The 25,415-nt window shown below is 37.5% G+C and overlaps 1 protein-coding gene across 1 annotated transcript in view; it reads right to left on the bottom strand.

Annotated features, from left to right (window-relative positions):
* Positions 1-25,415, bottom strand: part of C10H2orf76 (chromosome 10 C2orf76 homolog) — a 75,786-nt gene that overhangs the window by 13,822 nt on the left and 36,549 nt on the right. The window contains exons 4-5 of the mRNA XM_058548826.1: positions 11,099-11,149; positions 7,530-7,567 (exon numbers count right to left, since the gene is read on the bottom strand). Of these exons, the coding sequence (XP_058404809.1) occupies positions 7,530-7,567; positions 11,099-11,149 (89 nt within the window). The remainder of the gene's footprint in view (positions 1-7,529; positions 7,568-11,098; positions 11,150-25,415) is intronic.

Below are 25,415 nucleotides of genomic sequence, written 5' to 3'. Positions count from 1 at the left end.
TTACTGGGTGTGACGTCAGCAACATGGTGGAGTGAGCTGTTGCCTGTATCTCTCCCGCTTCGACCTACAACTAAAAGGACATTCATCGATCATGGGAGGATATCCACACAGCACACCAGGATGCCTGAGAGACCCGAGCAGCTGTATATCTGAAGGTGGATGGACTACCCGCCCCGAGGAGGTGGTGGAGATAGGCGAGCACCCTCTGGACCCCAAGCACCCCAGCACACACATACAACTACTTTCCCGGCTGGAGCAATCACAGCACCGCTGTGGCCCTGACGGTGGGAGCGTACCTCAGCACAACTGTGGCAGCCCTGAGCCCCTTGGGTGATCACTTCCCCGTCTAGTGGGGGAGCCCTCAGGGCCACGCAGCCCACAGAGAGCGGCAAAGGCTTGGACCCAGTGGGGAAGCCCCACCCACCAAGCACAAAGGCCAGTGCTACCTAGGAGCAGAGGGCAGCTGAGCTGCCACTCAGGCGAACAAGCTCCCGGCTGCCCTGAACATTCATAGTACCGCTGTGGCCCCAAAGGTGGGAAGCGTGTCTCGGCGGGACTGTGAGAGCAGGTGGCAGTAGCCCTGAGCCCCTGTGTGACCACACTCTCAGCTGGTGGGAGAATCTACCTTCCCACCCAGTCCCAGGAAGTAGCTTTGGCTTGGTCCCAGAGGGGAAGTCCTGCCCACCAAGTACAATGGCTGGTGCGACCCAGGAGCAGAGGGGGCTGAGATCCCAGTCCGGGCAAAGAAGCTCCCAGCTGCTGTGAACACCCATAGTACCACTGTGGCCCAGAAGCAAGGAGCACAACCCCCAGGGTCTGTAGGAGCAGGCGGCAGTGGCCCTGAGCCCCTCATGGGACTACTTTCCCATTTGGTGGGAGACCCCATAGGGCCACTGCGATCCCAAGGAGTGACCCAGGTTTGGACAGGCACAGCTGACAGGGATAGGTGCAGCGGGCTCAGATTACACAGCCCCTGCCCCATCCCCAAGTGGCAGCAGACAGAACCTGCATCCAGAAACTATCACTATGTGCTGGCACAAATCCACTCCATCAAATGGTATAAAGAAATTTATTAATACTCCAGACCAGAAGGAAAAAGACAAACACCCAGAAACCAATCCTGAAGGCATGGAAATCTACAATCTAAATGACAAAGAATTCAAGACAGCCATCATAAGAAAACTCAGTGAGCTACAAGAGAATTCTGAAAGACAATTCAATGAAATCAGGAACCAAATTACTGAACAGAGGGAATTCTTCACAAAAGAGATGGAAACCATAAAGCAAAACCAAACAGAAATGTTAGAAATGAAAATAACAATGGATGAGATAAAGAAAAATCTGGAGTCCTTAAACAATGGGGCAGATAATATGGAGGACAGAATTAGCAATCTGGAGCACAGAAACACAGAAATGCTTCAGATGGATGAGGAGAGAGAACTTAGACTAAAAAAAAATGAAGTAATTCTCCAAGAAACATCCAACTCAATTAGGAAATGCAACATAAGGATTACAGGTATTCCAGAGGGAGAAGAGAGAGAAAAAGGAGCAGAGAGCTTGTTCAAAGAAATGATAACTGAGAACTTCTCAAACCTGGAGACGGAGCTGGAATTACATGTAAAAGAAGCCAGTAGGACTCCTAATTACATCAATGTAAAAAGACCTTCTCCAAGGCATATATTAGTAAAGCTGGCAAAAGTCAACGATAAAGAAAAAATATTAAGGGCAGCAAGGCAGAAGAGAACAACCTACAAAGGAAGCCCTATGAGGCTTTCAGCAGATTTTTCAGCAGAAACCTCACAGGCTAGGAGAGGGTGGAATGATATATTCAAAATTTTGAAAGAAAAACTTTCAGCCAAGAATACTATATCCAGCAAAAATACCCTTCAGATATGATGGAGAAATAAAAACTTTCCCAGATAAACAAAAGCTGAGGGGGTTCATTGCCACAAGACCATCCCCCTACAAGATTTTAACAAGAAAACCCTTACACCTGAAAAAAAAAAGAAAGGGTTTACAAAGCCTTGAGCAAGCAGATAAATAGGCAGACAACATCAGAAACTGCAGCTCTCTATCAGAACAGATGAGCAAACACTTAATCATAACTCTAAAGATAAAGGAAAAGAAAACAACAAAAATAAATATTATCACTTCATTTTCACCACAAATTCACAACATATAATGGAATAAGTTGTGACAACAACAACTTAGAAGGGGAAGGGGAAAGGGATGAAATCTGCTTAGACTAAGGGAACAAGAGGCTATCAGGGAATGGACTATCTCATCTACAAGATCTTTTATACAAGCCGCATGGTAACCACTAAACAAAAAATCAGAACAAAGACACAAATGATAAATAAAGAGAAAACTGAGAAAACCATCATAGAGAGCCACCAAACTGAATTAGCAGTCCAAAATATATGGGACAAGAAGAAAGGGAAATATATGACAACTGAAAAACAAGAGATAAAATGGTAGCATTAAGCTCTTATATATCAATATTTACTCTAAACGTAAATGGGGTGAATTCCCCAATCAAAAGACACAGAGTGGCTGGATGGATTAAAAAACAAGACCCAACATTTGATGCATCCATGAAACACATCTCAGCTCTACAGACAAACACAGGCTTAGAGTGAAGGGATGGAAGATGATACTCCAAGCTAATGGCAAACAAAAGAAAGCAGGTGTTGCCATACTTATATCAGACAAAATAGACTTCAAGATAAAACAGGTAATGAGAGAGAAAGAGGGGCAGTATATAATGATAAAAGGGACACTCGACCAAGAAGACATAACACTTATAAATATATATGCACCCAAAACAGGAGCACCAAAGTACATAAAGCAACTATTAACAAACCTAAAAGAAGATATCAACAACAACACAATAATAGTAGGGGAACTTAACAACCCACTTACATCAATGGATAGATCATCCAGACAGAAATTCAATAAGGAAATAGTGGACTTAAATGAAAAAATAGACCAGACAGACTCAATAGCACTTCATCCAAAAAGAACAGATTACACATTCTTCTCAAGCGCACATGGAACATTCTCAAGGATAGACCATATGTTGGGAAACAAGGCAAACCTCTATAAATTTAAGAAGACTGAAATCATAACAAGCATCTTTTCCGACCATAATGCTATGAAACTAGAAATCAATTACAAGAAAAATGCTGGGAAAGTGTCAAAGATGTGGAGACTACATGCTACTGAACATGCTACTGAACAACCAATGGATCACTGAAGAAATTAATGGAGAAATCAAAGAATGTCTGGAGACAAATGAAAATGAAAATACACCATGCCAACTCATATGGGATGCAGCAAAAGCAGTCCTGAGAGGGAAACTACTAGCAATACAGGCCCACCTTAACTAACAAGAAAAATCCCAAACAAGCAATCTTAAACTACACCCAACAGAATTAGAAAAAGAAGAACAAACAAAGCCCAAAGTCAGCAGAAGGAGGGAAATAATAAAAATTAGAGCAGCAATAAACGAAACTGAAACCAAAAAAACAGTAGAAAGGATCAATGAAACAAAAAGCTGGTTCTTTGAGAAGATAAACAAAATTGACAAACCTTTAGCCAGACTCACCAAGAAAAAAAGAGAGAAGGCTCAAAAAAATAAAATTAGAACTGAAAGAGGAGAAATCACAACGGATGCCACATAAATACAAAGGATTATAAAAGAATACTATGAAAAACTATATTCTAACAAATTGGACAATCTAGAAGAAATGGATAAATTCTTAGACTCATACAGCCTCCCAAAACTGAATCAAGAACAAATAGAGAACCTGAATAGACCAATCACAAGTAAAGAGATTGAAACAGTAATCAAAAACCTCCCAAAAAATAAAAGCCCAGGACCCAATGGCTTCTCCAGAGATTTTTACCAAACATTCAAAGAAGATTTAATACCTATCCTTCTCAAACTATGCCAAAAAATAGAGGAAGATGGAACACTTCCTAACACATTCTAGGAAGCCAATATCACCCTGATACCAAAGCCAGACAAGAACAATATAAAGAAGGAAAATTACAGGCCAATATTGCTGATGAACATAGATGCAAAAATACTCAACAAAATATTGGCAAACCGAATACAGCAATACATTAGAAACATCATACACCATGATCAAGTGGGATTTATACCAGGGACACAGGGATGGTTCAACATCCACAAATCAATCAATGTGATACACCACATTAACAAAATAAGGAATAAAAACCACATGATCATCTCAATAGACGCAGAGAAAGCATTTGACAAGATCCAAAATCCATTTATGGTAAAAACTCTCAACAAAATGAGTATAGCAGGAAAGTACCTCAACATGATAAAGGCCATATATGACAAAGCTGCAGCCAACATCATACTCAATGGGGAAAAACTGAAAGCCATTCCTCTGAGAACAGGAACAAGACAAGGCTGCCCACTCTCAGCACTCTTATTCAACACAGTACTGGAGGTTTTGGCCAGAGCAATTTGGCAAGAAAAAGGAATAAAAGGAGTCCAAACAGGCAATGAAGAAGTGAAACTCTCGCTGTTTGCAGACGACATGATTTTATATATAGAAAACCCTAAAGAATCCATCAGAAAACTATTAGAAATAATCAACAACTACAGGAAAGTCATAGGGTACAAAATCAACGTAAAAAAATCAGTTGCATTTCTATATTCTAATGACGAACTAACAGAACGAGAACTCAAGAATACAACCCCATTTACAATCGCAACAAAAAGAATAAAATATCTAGGAATAAATTTAACCAAGGAGGTGAAAGACCTATACAATGAAAACTATAAGAAATTATTGAAAGAAATCGATGATGACATAAAGAAATGGAAAGATATCCCATGTACATGGATTGGAAGTATAAACATAGTTAAAATGTCCATACTACCTAAAGCAATCTACAGATTCAATGCAATCCCAATCAGAATCCCAATGACATTCTTCATGGAAACAACAAAGAATCCTAAAATTCATATGGGGCTACAAAAGACCCTGAATAGCTATGGCAATCCTGTGAAAAAAGAACAAAGCTGGAGGCATCACAATCCCTGACTTCAAAACATACTACAAAGCGATAGTAATCAAAACAGCATGGTACTGGTACAAAAACAGACATACAGATCAACGGAACAGACCTGAAACCCCAGAAATATAACCTCACATCTGCGGGCAACTAATCTTTGACAAAAGAGCAAAGAATATACCATGCAGAAAGGAAAGTCTCTTCAACAAACGGTGCTGGGAAAACTGGACAGCCACTTGCAAAAGAATGAAAGTAGACCATCTGCTTTCGCCATACACAAAAATTAACTCAAAATGGATCAAAGACCTGAAGGTGAGACCTGAAACTATAAAACTCCTGGAAGAAAATGTGCAGTACACTATTCGTCATTGGTCATAAAGGGATCTTCTCGAATTCCATGTCTACTCGGACAAGGGAAACAAAAGAAAAAATAAACAAGTGGGACTTCATCAGACTAAAGAGCTTCTGCAAGGCAAACAAAACCAGGATCAAAATGGAAATACAACCCACCAGCTGGGAGAAAATATTTGCAAATCATGTATCCGACAAGGGGTTAATCTCCATAATACATAAAGAACTCACACATCTGAACAACAAAAAAATAAATAGCCCTATCAGAAAATGGGCAGAGGATATGAACAGACATTTTTCCAAGAAAGAGATACAGATGGCCAATAAGCAAATGAAAAGATGTTCAACATCACTAATCATCAGGGAAATGCAAATCAAAACTACACTAAGATATCACCTTACACCCATGAGAATGGCTATAATCACCAAGACAAAAAATAACAAATGTTGGAGAGGATGTGGAGAAAAGGGAACCCTCATTCACTGCTGGTGGGAATGCAAACTGGTGCAGCCTCTATGGAAAACAGTACGGAGATACTTCAAAAAATTAAAAATAGAAATACCTTATGATCCAGCTATCTCACTTCTGGGTATTTATCCAAAGAACTTGAAATCAACAATCCAAAGAGGCTTATGCACCCCTATGTTCATTGCAACATTATTCACTATAGCCAAGACGTGGAAGCAACCCAAGTGTCCATCAACAGATGATTGGATAAAGAAGATGTGGTATATATATACAATGGAACATCAACCAGCCATAAAAAAAGACAAAATCGTCTCATTTGCAACAACATGGATGGAACTGGGTATTATGTTAAGTGAAATAAGCCAGACAAAGACAAATACCGTATGACCTCTCTCATATGTGGAATATAAACTAACACACGGACAGAGAGAAAAGTTTGGTGGTTACCAGGGGGAAGGGAGTTGGGGGTGGGCACAAGGGGTGAAGGGGCACATTTATATGGTGACTGACAAATAATAACGTACAACTGGAATCTCACAATGTTATAAACTATTATGACATCAACATAAATAATTAAATAAAGTTATTGGAAAAAAACAGGCCTGCCGACAACTGGATTTTAGCCCAGTGACACTGATTTGGGAATTCTGGCCTCCAGAACGATAAGTGAATAAATGTGTGTTGTTTTAAGCTACAGGAAAAAAAAATTTTTTTTTAAGTTACTAATTCATAGTCAACAGACATACCCTCATGCCATTTTCTTGGTAATCTCTGGTATACATTTATTTGAAAGTTGACTGAGTTTATGGAGGGTATCTATGACTAGAGAAGAGAATGAAATTAAGTGAATTCATAAATAAATACTTCATTCAAAAACTGTTATGAAACACTCCTATGAATGAGGCATTGTGCTAGGTATTGGAGCTATGGAGACTAAGATATGGTCCCTTGTCCTTGAGTAGTTTGTATAATAAAGTAAGATTACTGCTTTAATGAGGAGTCTATACAAGGTCACTGAGATTCAAGATAAAAGACCACTCTAGTCTGTCTGAGAAGCTAACCTTTGATTGTGGCTTCATAAAAACATTACTCTAAGAAAGTAAGAAGACAGAAATGTAAACACACGATAAACACATAAATAAACAGTCCTCTTTGGGACAAGTCAACATTCAGACTGCAGGCCGTGCCCTCTGTGGAACTAGGAGGTTTCTTCCCAAGAGCCACAGTCCTTACACACAGAAGGAGTCAAGCCAGAATAAGAAGATTTTTTTTATCTGCTTTTGGCTCTTTTCTTCTGGTACAGAATTAAGAAAATCAAAGAGACTGGATTGCCAGATAATAAGTGGCTTCCTTTATATGTAACCTGAATGTACTTTACACCAAGTTTTATGCTTATTTTATGTTAAATATTTGTTTGATATATAACATGTATGCTTTTTTTAAAAATTAACACTTTTTAAAGAATCTAGTACTAACAGAGATATGACAGAACTTTTTCTTTAACGGGAAAGGAAGGCTATAGAAAGGGTACCTACAAAATAAAAAATGCTATTATAATGGAAAATATTTTAGAAGTACATATTTTCATTCATTTATTCACTAAGTCAACCAGTATTATTTGCTATGTACCAGATACTGTACATATGAAACGTACCTTTGATTTATGTGCTTGATGAATAATCTTTAGTTTATCTGAAAGAAAAAAAACAAGTTTTCTTTTTACAAAGATTATTCTAAAACTTCATTTCAAATTATTAAAGTGAGATGGGGGTGGCTATGAAATTGAGAAATTTAAGTTCTTACCTTATAACCAGGTTCACTTAAAAATCTAGTATACAGTAAAAGAAAAATTACTTTTGCATATCATTAAAATTAAACATCATTGTATAAAGGCATTTTAAAGCCTTGGTCTTTGACACACGCAATTTTGTATTTGCCATAACCTGAAGTCAACTCAGCACATTTCCCCTTAGAATAGAAGACAAGTGAACCACATTACTCCATCCTGTTTTTTGGAGTTGCCAAAGGCTATGATTAGCAAATAAAGACAGATATTAACAAAATCATTAACAATTAATGTTTTAATTTAAGATTAAATTAAGATTCACAATTTATCAACAAATAATGAACTTAAATAATCTGTCTTAAATTAAGATAGATATTAACAACAGCAGTTCAAAAAAATCTACTGACTTCTCAGAATAGTTACAGTTACAGGAAGTCAAATGACGAGACTGACAAGTTGTTACCACTCTCAGAATTCAAACACTTTCAAGGATCACTGGTCATCTGGGCAAGGCTGCTGATGCCCAAAGAATACCAAAATCTGCCTCCTGGTTTTCAAATACTGCACAGGCTCACACCATCTAATCTGCTTTATTCAATCCCTCCTTCTCTCCTTAATCTGTTTATCTTCAAGTCAGGCTACACTGTGCTTTTCCAATAAGTAATTTCTCCACACTGGGTAAAATTCTAACTCTGCAACAATCAGGTCTCAATTATATAACAGAACTAGCATTCAACAGGTTTAAATTCAGAAAGCTTCAAATTTTTCATTCAGTTTTATTTAACCATTTAATTAACGTATTGTGATTATAGGTATTATTATATCTGAATAAACTCAACTTTAAATTAAAATTCATTTCTATCAAGCACGCTGTTTGATTCAATGAGGAATTCCAACAGTGAAATGAAATGAAAAGATCTATTTAAAAAACAGACCTTGATTTAACTATGCCCTAATAATACAGAAGAATAGGGTACCTATCCCAGCTAAGAACTAGCACTCTGAATTACCCATTATTTTAAATAGTCAACTTTCAATTACCCATCATAATTTTTAAATAAGGTCAGCCTAATCCTAGGACTATAACTATGCATTGTTAACAAATAAAAATAAATCTAACCTAAGTGAAATAAGCATGTTAGGAATGTAAATATGCCACAATTACTACTCAAAATAAGCTTACAATGTACACAATAAACAAAAGTGACTTTAAGACGATCTATTATTCTGAGTTACCTATTACACTCTTTTTCTCACTATAAATAGATACTAGTTTATTACTGGAGACAAGTTAGAGAAAACAACAGTAGAGTTTTTTTAATAAAAAAAAACTTTGCTTAAAGTCTGTTCCAATCAACCTGCAAAACTGCAGTTTGACCCTACCAAATATTAATCATGTTCTATATATTTTGCTAATAAGTCTTTAAATTAGAAATATCTTTGCTCTAATAGGTTCTGCAACCCCACAATAAGAAGGCCACATTTTTAGCAGAAGAAGAAATGCTTTGAACAGGAAGTTTCACCAGATTTTTCTCTCCAACAGAAATTGGTTAAGACTTGGGAAGAGGGTAAGAAAAGAGAAATGGCAAGCTAGCAAAAGGTGTGGTATTAATGTCCCTTTCTTTGTTAATCTCTTTCACTTGTTTTTACTTCTTAAAAAAAAAAACTTCATTATTAACAGAAACAATATCTGTGGGTATTGCTTCCTTAATGCAAATTCCTTGAGGAAAGTAACCTCATAAAAATAAAAATAATATCTTATATTTGTGGAGTATTTAATGTCTTCACACGTGCATTGTTTAATCTAATCTTACACAGCCTTATGAAATAAATAGGATTAGCAGCCCTGCACTGCACAACAACCAACATTTATTGCACACATGCACAATGCCTAGGCAATAAGGATTTAAAAATAAGACAACGTCCCCTGTGCTTTAGGAACACACAGTCTGGTCAGGGTAAATCAGCAATAAATGTAGATGCCAATGAAGTGCGAGGAGGGGCTCTGAGAAATCTCAGACTCCAGGAGGCATGGCTGACAGAGCCAGCCCTCTGCCCAGGGCACGGAGACAGCAACTAGCAAAACTGAATTTTGACTCTGTGCCCTTCCCACTCCCCAACACCCATGCGTTCTATTCCCACAGAGCATGTAGCACTACTGGAGGACAATGACAGGCAAGAGAGTAACACTTTGGCCTTTCTTGTTGAACACAAAGCAGCAGGTTGTTAGAGCCAAACTCAGACAGAGTCACTTGAAGTCTATCAAAACCTAGTGGTTCTCTAATTTCTTCACAGATAAACTTCATTTTTTCTGCCAATTCATCTGAATAGTACAGAAATACTAAGACAAAAGGGTGTTAAATAAGGTGGAATAACATAAAAGGTACATTACTGCCGTGATGATTAGCAGTCAGATATTCTGATGCTTTCATGATCTAAAACTTATCTTTCAAAATAACCTCCATGGAACACAAGTTTGAATATACACATCATGCCAAAAGGGAAACCATATGTAGCTATTTTAATTTGAAATGACATCTGTAGGTTGATTCAAGTTTAGGGTTATGTTTCAAGTCATTATACTTTAAAAGCCACAAAAGCCAGAATTGAGAAGTTTCATATTTACTTAATCATGCTTTTTATTCCTTTCTCTTATCCAATATTAAGTATGTAAATTCTTTAAGTCCAATAAATCAAAGTACTTTCTACTCAGCGCTTTCAACTTCTGCTTGACTACCCCTTATGACCTCACAATTAGTCTCTGGATATTAAAATGCATACACACGGTGAAGACTGTGATTTCAAAGTATTTCAGGTTGTAAGTTGCTCTACCAAATGGGAACAGAATTAAAAGCCACTTCAAAAAATGATCTACGGTAAGGTAATAAAAAATTTATACTTTAAAATGTCTGCATCAATTAACAGAAATATTTGTTAAGTGCATCATAATTCTCAAGTGAAGTCTCAAAGTTTGGTGACTGTCACTATGCTGAAGGTTAATAACTGTATCATCTTTATAACAGATATTGAAACCTAGCTTCTTGCCTTATTAGTACATTTTAAAATCAACAATTGCAATATATAAAATTACTATATATAACATGCTCAAGTTACTGGCATTTAAAATGTTAAATCTCTTCTTTCAATTCCTAGTCTTTAATCATTTCTCCTTTTTTGATTACCTGGCACAGAAATTCATTTTAGACACAATTTGCCAAACATGCTTTTCCTCACAAATAGGCTACTTCCCTACACTATTACAATTTACTTTAACGATATGCTAGAATTCCTATATTTCTACATAAACTTCCATACTGGTTTTTATTTACAGATAGTAAACTCATTTTTGAAAACCAAATTTAAATTCATATCAACATAAAACTAATGTGAAATTATATTCATATATGCTTGAAAAGAATAAGAAAATTATTGATTACCATATTTATAATTTCTGAATGGTGGTGGCAGGCTGGTCCTTAAAGGGACATCTGTAAGAGAAAGGTTATTTTTATTGTAAAATATTCAAATAGACACTCATAGTATACGCATAGTCTTTTGGTTCTGTTCCCCTATACCTCCAGACTAAGCTACTTTGAAAAAACTGACAGGACACAAAATGAAGCTAACATGCCATCAAAATCCAAGGGTCATCTAAAACAATGGAACCATTGATCAGATGTGGAGCTGCTATTAGCTGAACTAAGAATTCAGTAACACTATTAAATGAATTGGCATTTTATTAAATACATTAGCATCTACATACATTTGAAATATATAGTATACATGTGTGAGCCGTTATTTTCTACATAGCTGATGTTCGTTTAGCATATAAATCTGAGAACCTTTTGAGGGTCTTTGGCCAGTAGCAGAAACCAATGATCTAGAACAATCTTATTACTCTTACCAAAATTCAGATAACCTGCAATATGACTACTCTAACTCAGCAAAGAAAACAAAACAAAAACAGAGTAACTATTCTTTTTAAAACAGTATTCCAAATACTAGTATTCGTTTTAATTAATGATATCTGATGCTACAACCCCTACAGAAGGCAATTTGATAATATATCAAAATTACATATGCCTATACCCTTTGACCTAACAATTGCACTTGGAGAATTTATCATAGAAATATACTTTGCACACTTGTGTGTGTGTGTGTGTGTGTGTGTGTGTGAGAGAGAGAAAGGCCATGCATACAAGGGTACTACCTGTAGAACTGTCTGCAATAGCAAATGCTTAGAAAAACCCAAATGTCCTTCAGTGGGGTTACTTGTTAAATAAATTATAACATGCTCAAACGATGAAACATACTTTTCAACTGTAAAACAACCAAAAAAAAAAAGGAGGAGGAGGAAGCTCTCTACTAACACGATAAGATCTTTAAGACATGTCAAGGGTAAAGAAGGCATAAGGCAGACCATTATTTTTAGTAAGCTACTTTTTGAGTAAAAAGGGGAAAAAACAAGAATATATGTTTGAACTTGCTTCTACTTTCACGGGAGGAGGCAGGGTGGCCCAGTCAGATAGAGAACATAAGTAGGAAGGAGGCTTTTACCTCTATTCCTTTTTATATTTTGATCTTAAAACCACATGAATGTGTTATCTATTAAAGAAAACTTTAAAAAAAAAAAACCCACACAGTTGAATTAGGAAATATGTTTTCTTAAATACATTGCCTTTTAGAGGTCAAATATATACCAAAATTAAAACATCATTCATTCATTTATCTTACAAGCATTTAAAGTGCCTAGTGCCAGGTATTCCAGGGACAGGGTACATAAGAAGTTACCAAGACAAGTCCTCACTCTTGACACGCATGCTCCCATGTGAATCTCGCAACAAGGTATGTCCACAGCCATGGCTATGGTCTTACGAGTGTGGTTCTCACCTGCTGCACATTAGAATCACCCAGCCCAGGACTAGTAGATCAGGCTCGCAGCAGGCTGGTCCCAAGCATAAATGTTTACACACAAAACAAAAACCTCCTGAGATGATGCTTAGACAAACAAATTCCCACGGGGCCTGACAAATGACATAAGTGAGTGCAGCAGGTCAAACAGGAGGGGGCTGTGAGATCTGAGCTGCTGCCGTTCAGTTCTAATTGGTCACCTAAAGATTTAAATGGAAACGCTGCAAATCTGGGGGTGCAGGTGAAATTTTCTGACTTTTAAAACACTGTAGGCCAGGGCCGGCCCTGTGGCTTAGCAGTTAAGTGTGTGTGCTCCACTACTGGCGGCCCGGGTTCGGATCCCGGGCACGCACCACTTGTCCGGCCATGCTGAGGTGGCATCCCACACACAGCAACTAGCAGCAGGACGTGCAACTATGACATACAACTATCTACTGGGGCTTTGGGGAGAAAAAGGAGGAGGAGTGGCAATAGATGTTAGCTCAGGGCCGGTCTTCCTCAGCAAAAAGAGGAGGATTGGCATGGATGTTAGCTCAGGGCTGATCTTCCTCACAAAAAAAAAAAAAATTTTAAACTTAAAAAAAAAAAAAAAAAAACACTGTAGGCCAAAGGAAACCTCTCTGGAGTACAGATTTGCCTGCCAAACCCCCATTTGAAACCTCTGGTTTAGGCTTACCAGAGCACATTCATTTTATCCTTTGTTTCTCACTCACTTATGAATTATGGGTCAAAAAAGTATTAATTACACATCAGAAGGAGAACTAAATCCGTTTAATTTATTGCCATTTGTTTTTCCTAAACTGGACAATGAAACCCCCTGAAGAGAGGCGTGAGGTAAAGATGGCTCCATGAAGCTACTCTCATTTAGAGATGTCTACAATTGACGAAACCAATCATTGTGTTAAGTTCAATCTAAACTTCTGAGAGAAGAGACAATGACAAACAAGAGCCCCTTTTCTCTTTCTTCCTTTAGATCTCAGCTCAAGTGTCACCTCCACAAAGAGGCCTCCCCTGACAGCCCTGCTAAAATAGGGGTCTCCCCTCATACTGTTTCCTTCATAACAATTTTACAATTATAGTTTTCTCTGTTTACTTATTTTGGTCTCTCTCCCCTACTAATTCATAAATTCCTTGAGATTAAGACACCATGGCCTGTCTTCCCAAAACCCAGGACAGCATTCAGCACAAAATAGGTTAATAAATACTGGTTCCACGAGGGCTGAGACCACAGCCTATTTTCTTCATTGTGTTGCCAATACCTAAAAGAGTACCTGGCCAACAGCAGGTGCTCAGAAATATTCATGAATGAATACATATAATGTAATCCCTTCAATCAGCAGCTAAGAAAGTTGAAGTTCCAAGAAGACAATCAGTCAGCTCAGTGTCGAGAGCTAGGACTAGAATTCAGCTCTCCTGACTCCCATTCTGCTGCACTGAGAAGGGTAGGACTAAAGCAGTTATCTTCCACAGTGGCAGAAGAAAAGACAGATCAGATATTAAATGCACTACAGTGAGATGAGAGCTTTAGTGGAAATACACATAAAAATGCTTGAAGAGGAAGAGAAAAATAAACACTTCCTTATGAGAAAGGTCATTTCCCACTTTGCACTACTACAAACAAGGCTATGAGTATGCAAACGTGGACATATACTTTCATTTCACCTAGAAGTGGAACAGCTGGATTGTACAGTATGTATGTGTTTAACTTTTCAAGAAATTGCCAAACCATCTTCCAAACTGGTACCTTTTTACATTCCCACTAGCAGCATATGAGTTCCAGTTTTTCCACATCCTAGGCAAAACTTGGTTTTTAATTAATAAAACCTTTTAAGCTTAGCATTTGAGAGAGTGTATTGTGCTCTCATTGTGGTTTTAATTTGCATTTCACCAAAGGCTAACGATGATGAATATCAGTCAATGTGTTTATTTGCCAACCATGTATCTTGTTTGGCGAAGTATCTGTTCAAATCTTTTGCCCAGTTTTCAATTGGGTTGCATGTCTTACTATTGAGTTGTATGAGTTTGGGTTTTTTTCAGTTATTATTATTCTAGATACAAGTCCCTTGTTGGATATATGTTTTACAATATTTTCTCCAAGTCTATAGTTTGCGTTTTCATGTTCTTCTTAACAGTGTATTTTGAAAAGCAAAAGTTTTTAATTTTGATGAAGCCCAACTAATTTTTTTCTTTTATAGTTTGTGCTCATTGTGTTGTATTTAAGAAAATTTTACCAAAATCAAAGTCTCTAAGATTTTCTCCTATGTTTTCTTTCAGAAGTTTTATAGTTCCAGCTTTTACATTTGGGTCTTGACCAATTTCGAGTTATTTTTGTATATGGTAGGAGGTAAGAGTTGAGGTTCATTTATTTGCATCCAATTGCTCCAGTATCATTTTTGGAAAGATCAACTCTTCCCCGAAAAATGTCTTGGTCAAAATCAATTGAACATACATGTGCAGGTCTATTTCTGGACTGTTTTCCATTGAGATATAAGTTCATCTGTCTATCAACACCACACACAGTACCTTGATTGGAGTAGCTGTACAGTAGTAAGTCATGACATCAGACAGTGTAATTCCTCCAACTTTTTGCTTCTTTTTGTGAGTTATTTTGACTACAGGTCTTTTTTACTTTCCTTATAAATTTTAGAATAAGTTAGAATGATTTATTTCTAAACTTTAGAAATGTTTGACATTATCTGAAGGAAAAAAAGCCTGCTGAGACTTTGATTGGGATTGGAATCTACACAACATTTTCAGGCAACACGGCATCTTAATATTGATTTCTCTGATCCATGAACACAGTATATTTCTCCATTTATTTAAGATTTTAAAAATTTCTCTCAGTGATATTTTAGAGTTTTCAATGCAAAGGGTTTACATCTCTATCAACTGTATCCTATTTCATATTTTTTGAAGCTATTATTTTTTTTTCTGTTTCCAACTGTATATTGCTAGGAACACAATTGATTTTTGTATGTCGATCTTGTATCCTACAACCTTGCTAAGCTCAGCTTATTAGTTCTAATAGTGTCTTTACAGACTCCGTAGGATTTCCTACATAGATAATTATATCACCTGTGAACAATGTCAGTTTCACTTCCTCCTTTCTAATATGGATGTCTTTTATTTCTTTTTCTTGCCTTAATGAACTGGCTAGAACCTCCAGCACAATGTTGAATAGCAGTGATCATGAGCAGACATCCCTGCCTGGTTCCTAATCTTAGGAGGAAAGCACTCAGTCTTTCACCATTAAATATGATGTTGAGTGCCACTTTTTCATAATAATCCTTAATCAGGTAGAGAAGGTTCCTTTCTATTCCTAGTTTACCAAGAGTTTCCAACAGGAATGGAGGCTGGATTTTGTCTTCATTATCAAAATAATCATATGGTTTTCCTTTCCTTAATCTATTAATACAATGAATTATATTGATTGATTTTTGAATGGTAAACTATCCTGGTATTCCTAGGATAAATCCCACATAGTCATGATGTATTATTCTTTTTTAAATATTGTTGGATTTGATTTGATGAAATTTGGTTAAGAATTTTTACATTTCTATGCAGGAAGGAGACTGGTCAGTAGCTTTTTTTTTTCCTTCTAATTACTTTCTCTGGTTTTGGTATCTGGGTAGAGACAGCCTCAGAGAATGAGGTGATAAATGTTCCCTCTTCTTTAATTTTCTGGAAGAGTTTCTGTAGAATTGAGATTATCTCTTCCTTAAATGTATGGTAGAATTTACTAAAGAAGCCATCTGGGACTGGAGTTTTCTTTGTAGAAACGTATTTTAACTAAGTTCATTTTAAAATATAGAATTATTCAAGTTATCTATTTCTTCTTTAGTGAGTGTTGGTAGTTTGGGTCTTTCAAGGAATTTGTCCACTTACCTAGAATAACATATTTATGGCAACAAGTCATTCAAACTATTCCTTTATTATTCTTTTAGAATCTGTAGCGATATAATAACTGTCACTCCTGATACCGATAACTTGTGTCTTCTTTTTTTTTTCCTGATCAGTCTGGCAGTGGTTTATCAATTTTATGGACCTCAAAGAACCAGCAGCTTTGGCTGTTATTGATTTTCTCTATGTTTTTTCTATTTTCTGCTATGATCTTTATTATTACTTTTATTCTACTTACTTTGGGTTTTATTTGCTTTTCTTTTTCTGGGTTTTTTTTTTTTTTTGTGAGGAAGATCGGCCCTGAGCTAACATCTGCCAATCCTCCTCTTTTTGCTGAGGAAGACTGGCCCTGGGCTAACATCCATGCCCATCCTCCTCCACTTTATATGGGACGCCACCACAGCATGGCTTGCCAAGTGGTGCATCAGTGCGCACCCGGGATCCGAACTGGCAAACCCTGGGCCGCCGCAGCGGAGCACGCACACTTAACCACTTGCACTACTGGGCCGTCCCTGCTAGTTTCTCAACATAAAGGCTGAAATCATTGATTTGAGACCTCTTCTCTTTTTTACTTCAGGCATTTTTAGTACTACAAATTTTCCTCTAAGTACTGTTTTACCTGCATCCCACAAATTTTGAAAAGTTGTGTATTCATTTTCATTCAGTTCAAAATACTTTCCCTTTTGACCTCTGCTTTTATCCATAGGTTATTTATAAATGTGTTATTTCATTTCCAAATATTTGGGGATTTTCCAGAGATATTTCTCTTACTGATATCTAATCTAATTCCACTGTGTTAAGAAGACATACATTAGGGCCGGCCCTGTGGCTTAGCGGTTAAGTGCACGTGCTCTGCTACTGGCGGCCCGGGTTCGGATCCCGGGCGCGCACTGACGCACTGCTTCTCCGGCCATGCTGAGGCCGCGTCCCACATACAGCAACTAGAAGGATGTGCAACTACGATATACAACTATCTACTGGGGCTTTGGGGGAAAAAAAAAAGGAGGAGGATTGGCAATGGATGTTAGCTCAGAGCCAGTCTCCCTCAGCAAAAAGAGGAGGATTAGCACGGATGTTAGCTCAGGGCTGATCTTCCTCACAAAAAAGAAAAAAAAAATTGAAGAAATAAAGAACAGTAGAAAAAAAATTTTTTTTTAAAAAAGAAGACATACATTATATGATTTAAATTCTTTTAAATTTATTAAGACTTGTTTTACGGCTCTGAAAACGGTCTCTTGGTAAATGTTCTGTGTGTACTTGAAAGGAATATGTATTCTGCTGTTGTTCACTGGAATGTTCTATAAATGTCAATTTGGTCAATTTAGGGTGACAGCGTTGTTCAAATTTTCTATATCCTTACTGATTTTCTGTCTACTTGTTCCATCAATTACCGAGAGAAGAGTGTTAAAATCTCCCATAATAGTTGCAGATTCATCTACTTCTCCTTGCAGTTTTATTAGCTTGACTTCATGTAGTTTGAAGCTATGCTGTTAGGTGCATAAATATTTAGGATCATTATGTCCTTTTGATTAATTGAGGCCTTTATCATTATACAATGATAATCTTTTTCCCCAGTAATATTCTTTATTCTGAAATCTACTCTATCTGATATTAATATAGTCACTTCAGCTTTCTTTAGATTAGTATTAGCACGGTATAACTTCTTCATCCTGTTACCTTTAACTGCTTTTCATCTTTATATTTAAAGCGCATTTCTTGTAGGAAACATATAAATGGGTCTTCGTGTTATAGGTTGCTCTTAATTGGGGTGTTTAGACCATTTACATTTAATGTGATTATTGATATGGTTGGGTTTAAACCTACCACTCCGTTGTTTTTCATTATCCATCTGTTCTTTATATCCTCTTTTCCCTTCTTTTAAATTGACTCTTTGACAATTTTTATGATTCCATTTTATCCCTTTTGTTGGCTTATTAGCCATAGCTTTTAGGGTGCGTGTATGAGTGTATGTGTGGTTGCTTTAAAGTTTGTAGTGAACAAGGGCCGGCCCCATAGCGTAGTGGGTAAGTGCACACGCTCCGCTGCTGGCGGCCTGGGTTCGGATCCTGAGCACGCACCAACGCACCGCTTCTCAGGCCATGCTGTGGCAGTGTCCCACATAAAGTGGAGGAAGATCAGCCAATGTTAGCTCAGGGCCAGTCTTCCTCAGCAAAAAAGAAAAAAAAAAGAGGAGGATCGGCATGGATGTTAGCTCAGGGCTGATCTTCCTCACAAAAGAAAAAAACGGGGGGGGGGGGCCGGCCACATAGCTTAGCAGTTAAGTGCACGCACTCCGATACCGGCAGCCTGGGTTCGGATCCCAGGCACACACTGATGCACCACTTGTCTGGCCATGTTGAGGCTGCATCCCACATACAGCAACTAGAAGGATGTGCAGCTATGACATGCAACTACTGGGGCTTTGGGGAGAAAAAGGGGAGAAAAAAAAAAAAAAAGGAAGATTGGCAATAGATGTTAGCTCACGGCCGGTCTTCCTCAGGAAAAAAGGAGGAGGATTGCCATGGATGTTAGCTCAGAGCTGATCTTCCTCACAAAAAAAAAAAAAAAAACTTTGTAGTGAACATCTTTATCAGTCTACCCACAAGTGTTACTATAACACTTCATACATAGTAAAAGAATCTTATAAAAGTATGATTCCATTTCTCCCCTCCTGGCCTTTGTGCTACTGCTGTCTTATATTTCCTATAAACACCACAACAATTGTTACTGTTTTTTTAATGGTCAAATAACTTTTAAAAAATATTTTTAAAATTAAAAAAAAAATTTTATATTTACCCATGTTTACCATTCCCAGTACTCTTCATTTCATTGTGTGCATCCAGATTTCCATCTGGTATCATTTTCCTTCTGGTGGAGGAAGGTCGTTTAGCATTTCTTATAGTGCAGGTCTCCTGGTAATGGACTCTTGCAGCTTTTCTATGTCTCGAAAAGTCTTTATTTGCCTTCATTTCTAAAAGACAGGAATAGAATCCTAGTTTAACTTTTTTTCTTTCAATACTTTAAAGATGTTGTTCCACTATCTTCTGGCATGCATTGATTCTGATGAGAAGTCTGTTGTCATTTTCTTCTTTGTTCCTCTTTAGGTAATGTGTTCTTTTTTCTCTGGCTGTTTTTAAGATTTTCTCTTTATTACCAGTTGTAAGCAATTCAATTATGATATGCCTTAATGCAGCTTTCTTCATATTACTTTTGCTTGGGATTTGTTGAACTGCTTGGATATGTGGGTTTATAGTTGTCATCACATTTGTAAAATTTTCAAGCATTATTTCTTCAAGTATGTCCTCTATCCTCCCATCCCAGCTGCTCTCCTCATGGCCTCCAATTATATGTATATTTGGCTAGTGGAAGTCACTCCATACCTCTTTACTGCTCTATTTATTTTTCTTTCAGTCTTTTTCCTCTCTGTGCTTTATTTTAGCTTTTGATGCTATGTTTTCAAGTTTACTAATCTTTTCTTCTGTCCCATCTGATCTGCATGTTAATCCTATCCAGTGTATATCCATCTCAGACATTGTATTTTTCATTTTTAGTTGAATTTGGGTATTTTCAAAATTATCTTCCATCTCTAATGTGTTCAGTCTTTCCTCTACCTGCTTGAACATTTGCAATATAGTTATAACTATTTTAATTTTCCTTGTCTACTAATTCTATTATCTGCAGCATTTCTGGGTTGGTTTCAATTGATTTATTTCTCTCCTAATTATGGTTCATATTTTCTTGCTTTTTTGCATGCCTTGTAAGTTCTGATTTGATGCAGGACATTGTAAATTTTATCTTGTTGTGTGCTAGGTATTTTTGTATTCCTACAAACATCCTGAGCTTTGTTAAATTACTTGGAAATAGTTAGATCCTTTTGAGCCTTGCTTTTGAGCTTTGTTAGGTGACAGCAGAGTAGAATTTAGTCTAGGGTTAATTTTGCTCTACTATTGCAGAAATACCCTTCTATATACTGTACCCAATAACCTGTGAATTACAATGTTTTCCACTCTGGCTGGTGTGAATAAAAGCTAGTCCCAGCCCTCTATGAGCTCTGGGCATTTCGCTTTCTGCTACCTTCCAGTGGTTCTTCACCTGGCCTCCAGTAGGTTCCTTACACACTTGTGCTGATCATATTCAACTGAAGACTCACTTCTCCAAATCTTCAAAGACACTGAAAATCTTCAGAGCTCTCTCTTTGTACAGCTCTCTCCATTCCAGTTCTCTGCCCTGTGAACTCTTCAGGCTCCACTGCAGACTGCCAGCTCTGCCTTCTAAACCCATGGAATTCATCAGGCTCCGCCTGGATTCCCCCTCCCTGCTCTGTGGCCTAACACTCTCTCTAAGCAGTAGGGTGGCACAATCGTAGGGGTCAACTTGTTTGTTTCCCTTATCTTGGGGACCACTGTCTTGTGCTGCCTGATGTCCAATATCTGCAAAACATTGTTTCACATATTTTGCATAGTTTTTAGTTGTTTCAGGTAGAAGAGTAGGTCCAGCCCCTGCTATTCCACCTTGGCTGAAAGCAAAAGTCTGTGGCAAATCCATTATATTCTGGAAATTGTTTCCCACTTTGCACACAGTTTTCCTTTCATTTTATGTTTCGCTACCTTTGAACTTAACTTTGGCACATAATGAACATTTACAGAAGAATTCAGGATTGCAGCATTCTACAAAAACCAATTTAATATATTATTATTGGAAAGTTCACAAGGAGTTAATCACTAACTTTACTCATTCATTTAGGTCTGTGTAAAAGGCATCTATAGAAAAATTAATTATTAGAAAAATAAGGCAACTTAATAAATATATTGCTGGCAATTAGGATGCCACAAAGGAGTCTGAAATGTTAAAACACATTTCAATATAAAAATCAATAAAGTCTGGAAATTATTAAAATATCAATGGGCAATAAAATAATTCTTCACCTCATAGTAGAGGCTCTAAAAATAGAAGGGGTACAATTTACAATTTATTTTTAGTTGCTAGATCTACACTTGAAGACTTTTAGGAAAGCACAAACACCTAAGGAATAAAAAGAAACTGACTCACTCAATGGATGATCTGTGTGGACAATACCACCAAAGACCTAACGTTAATCAGAACAACATGCCAACATTATAACTTGATAAGGGGTCATGTCAAATATTATAGTAAGATTCCAGGGTGAAGCTATATCAAGATGCTTTTTACTTTAGTTATGAAATAATCTAAACATAAAAAGTACAGAGAGGGGCCAGCCCCACGGTGTAGTGGTTAAGTTTGGTATGTTCGGCTTTGGTGGCCTGGGTTCGGATCCCGGGCGTGGACCTACACCACTCGTCAGCCATGTTGTGGCAGCAACCCACATACAAAATAGAGGAAGAGTGGCACAGATATTAGCTCAGGGCTAATCTTCCTCAAGCAAAAAAAAAAAAAAAGTATGGAGAATAGAACAAAAAATTCATTTAACTCATCAACCAAATTAACAAATGTTAACATATTATCATAACTGCTTCAGATTCTTTACTGTTTTTTAATTAAATAAAACAACATGGATAGAGCTGACTTTCCTTCTGTCTTCTCTTAGTCCCAGTACCCCCCTTCCTAGAGGTAACCACTAACCATCCTTAAGTTAGCATACCCTGTTTGTGGTTACACTCTCATTCCATAAGTCATAGACACAGAAAATAGAGTATTATTTTGTGTTTTAAATTTGTGGAGTTAAGTATTTTAAACAGAAGAATCTACAGTACATTTTGTAGTACAAACAAGAAAGCATCACCTCAACACTGTGTGGAAGGAACAATCTCTCGGTGATAAGGTGATAATGTGCTACTGCAAAATTATCCTGTTCCTTTTCGTAAAAGAGGGGCACCAGAGGAGGGCTTCTTTACAGAAAAATGCCAGATAATAAATGTAGAAGGAATCACAGAGTAAGAAAAATCCCAATTTTGCAACAACGATTCAGGTAAGAATCATCAACAGATGCTAAAACCATTTAAAACAAGATATACGAATGGTCTTCATGTATATCACTCCATACACTACTTGTTAGTTACAAAGATACTTTTACAACGGAGAAATCTAGTGGACAGTGCCTTAACCAAATGACTTAAATAAGTATCACAGTAACAGCCAGATCTTAAGTTAGCATGAGGGAAGCCATCTTAGGGAAAGGAAGCAATATTGTACCTGTACATGACCCTAACGCACTAGTCTCTGTGAATGTGTTCTAGCCTGCATGTAGCCTAGAGGACTAAGCACCTCTCGCTTTTGCAATACACACAATCTGCTAGTTTTAAGACTCGCTTACGTGTACCTGACAGCTGCAATAAGATGATAACTTTGTTCTCTGAGCTCCCCAAGCACATCATGACCCTCAGAAAGAAAAATTGTGCATTGGTACCCACCACAAATGACAGAAGAAAGAGATAATGTGCCGCCTAGAAGTTCATCACACCTGATGGTCGACATTCCTAAAGCCCCCTCCCTTGCCCATTTCCCCTATATAACTGCCTCAAGATTCTGTATAATTTTAAGGTGGTTCTCTAGGACACTAGTCTGCCATCTTCTGATTCTGCTAGCTAACTGTATAAACTTTCCTTTCTCAATCACTGGCTCATTGCAATTGATTGGCATCAGATTGCAGCAAGCAGAACGAAACCCTATTCACTCTGTTACATCACCAATAATGGGACACAGTGACATCAAGTGCTTCCTGATATAACGCAATGAGGAGGAATCACCTACATCAGGAGTCAGCACAGTCTTTTTGTAAAGTCCAGCTAGTAAATATTTTTGGCTTTGTGACCCATACAGCCTCTGTCACAACTATGTAACTCTGCCACTGAAGCACAAGAGCACTACATATAATATATAAACAAATGGGTGTGGCTGTATTCCAATAACCTTTATTTACAAAAACAGGTGGCAATTCAGATTAGCCCACAGGTCGTAGTTTGTCGACCTGCAACCTATGTGGTAATCCTGCCAAAAATGTTTACCTTGAATCCAATTAGGAGAAAACAATCAGACAAATCCAGATTGTAGGATGCTCTATAAAACACTGACCTGCATTTCTCTTTAAAAAATCAATATAGTGGGGCTGGCCCAGTGGCGTAGTGGTTAAGTTCGCGCTCCACTTCGGTGGCCCAGAGTTCACAGATTCGGATCTCAGGCACGGACCTACACACCGCTTATCAAGCCATGCTGTGGCAGGCGTCCCACATATAAAGTAGAGGAAGACAGACACAGAGGTTAACCCAGGGCCAACCATCCTCAGCAAAAAGAGGAGGATTGGCAACAGATGTTAGCTTAGAGATAATCTTCTTCACCAAAAATAAATAAATAAATGAATAAATGACCACATACATACATACATACATACAATGAAAGACAAAAGAAGGTGGGAGACTGTTCCAGATTACAGGAGACTAAGAAGACACGACTTGCCATGAAAAGACACAGAGGAACCTTAAGTGCATGTTTCCAAGTGAAAGAAGACAGTCTGAAAAGGCTACATATTGTGTGATTCCAATTTTATGACATTCTGCAAAAGGTAAAACTATAGAGACAGTAAAAAGGTCAGTGGTTGTCAGGGGCTTGGGGCAGGGGATGAATAGGTGGAGCACAGGGGATTTTTAGGGCAGTGAAACTATTCTGTATGACACTGTAATGATGGCTACATGACATTATTCATTTGTCAAAACTCATAGAACTTTACAGCACAAAACGTGAACCTTAATATATGCAAAGCAACAAACCATTTAGGAGAACTGGGGATCCCATGAAAGAATGCAAACAGTGACAAGAGAACCTAGCTGTATCACAATTGTATGAAACTACCTTACCAAAGGGGGTAGAAAAAAGGTGTCAACCTAAATAACTCTGGCAGTGAAGTGATTTTGTAAGACTAAGGCAAAAGGAACTGCACAAAAGCACTGTACTCTAGTTAACATCAAGTTGTTTCCCACAGAGTAGAGAATAACAACTCTGATACTGCTCCACACATACAGTCATGCATCGCATAACAACATTTCAGTCAAAAACAGACCACGTATGACAGTGGTCCCATAAGATTAGTACTATATAGCCTAGGTGTGTAGTAGGCTATTACACCTAGGTTTGTGTAAGTACACTCTGTGATGTTCAAATAATAATGCAATTGCCTAACAATGCATTTCTCAGAACATATCCCTATTGTTAAGCAATGCATGACTGTATATTGGAATTGAACAATTAAGTAAATGAATGGCAGGTAATGGGAGCCAGGTTTCTCACTGTTGGAGTGGGAATGTACAGATAAGCAGAGGAGGAAACTAGAATGATCCATGTGGTAATGTATAAGAGTTGGAAACATCAGTGAGAATTCATGTTTAACACATACACACAGATGGTAACACAAAAATATTTATAGGTGTGTGTATATTCATGGGTTGATACATTTCTTTGCTCTGTCAGCTGAGACAGCTTAAAGGAAATGACACCCCAGTACTAAGGAGCACACCTAGCACTCAGAAATTGGTTTCTAATACCATTCACCAACAAAAGGAACCAAGGCTCCTTGGAGAATTGGCTAATTCTAGAACTGAGACAGCAAATATACAAGATGATCCTGGAGCATTATATAGTACCAGAAAGTAAGAAAGTACTCAACACACACACACACACACACACACACACACACACACAGATGATATATGTCACACAGGAACAGAAGACAAATGAAAGAGTTCCCAACGGCCAAAGCTAGAAAAATATGAACAACAATATAAATAAAATCTCTCATGCAGAAGAATTCCAAATAAATTACATAGATATTCCACCCTAAGGAAGGGGGTACAAAATTCCTCCCTCCTTAACTGTGGACTGTTCATAGTAACTTCCTTCCAAAGAGCATGGTACGAAAAGGGAGACAAAAAAGAGTAACTTGAGAGGAGTGATGTCAGCATCATGGCAGAGCGA

Source organism: Diceros bicornis, chromosome 10, assembly GCF_020826845.1.
Source record: "Diceros bicornis minor isolate mBicDic1 chromosome 10, mDicBic1.mat.cur, whole genome shotgun sequence".
NCBI lineage: Eukaryota > Metazoa > Chordata > Mammalia > Perissodactyla > Rhinocerotidae > Diceros > Diceros bicornis.
The sequence above is the reverse complement of the archived record's forward strand: the minus strand, read 5'-3'. Positions and strand labels throughout refer to the sequence as shown.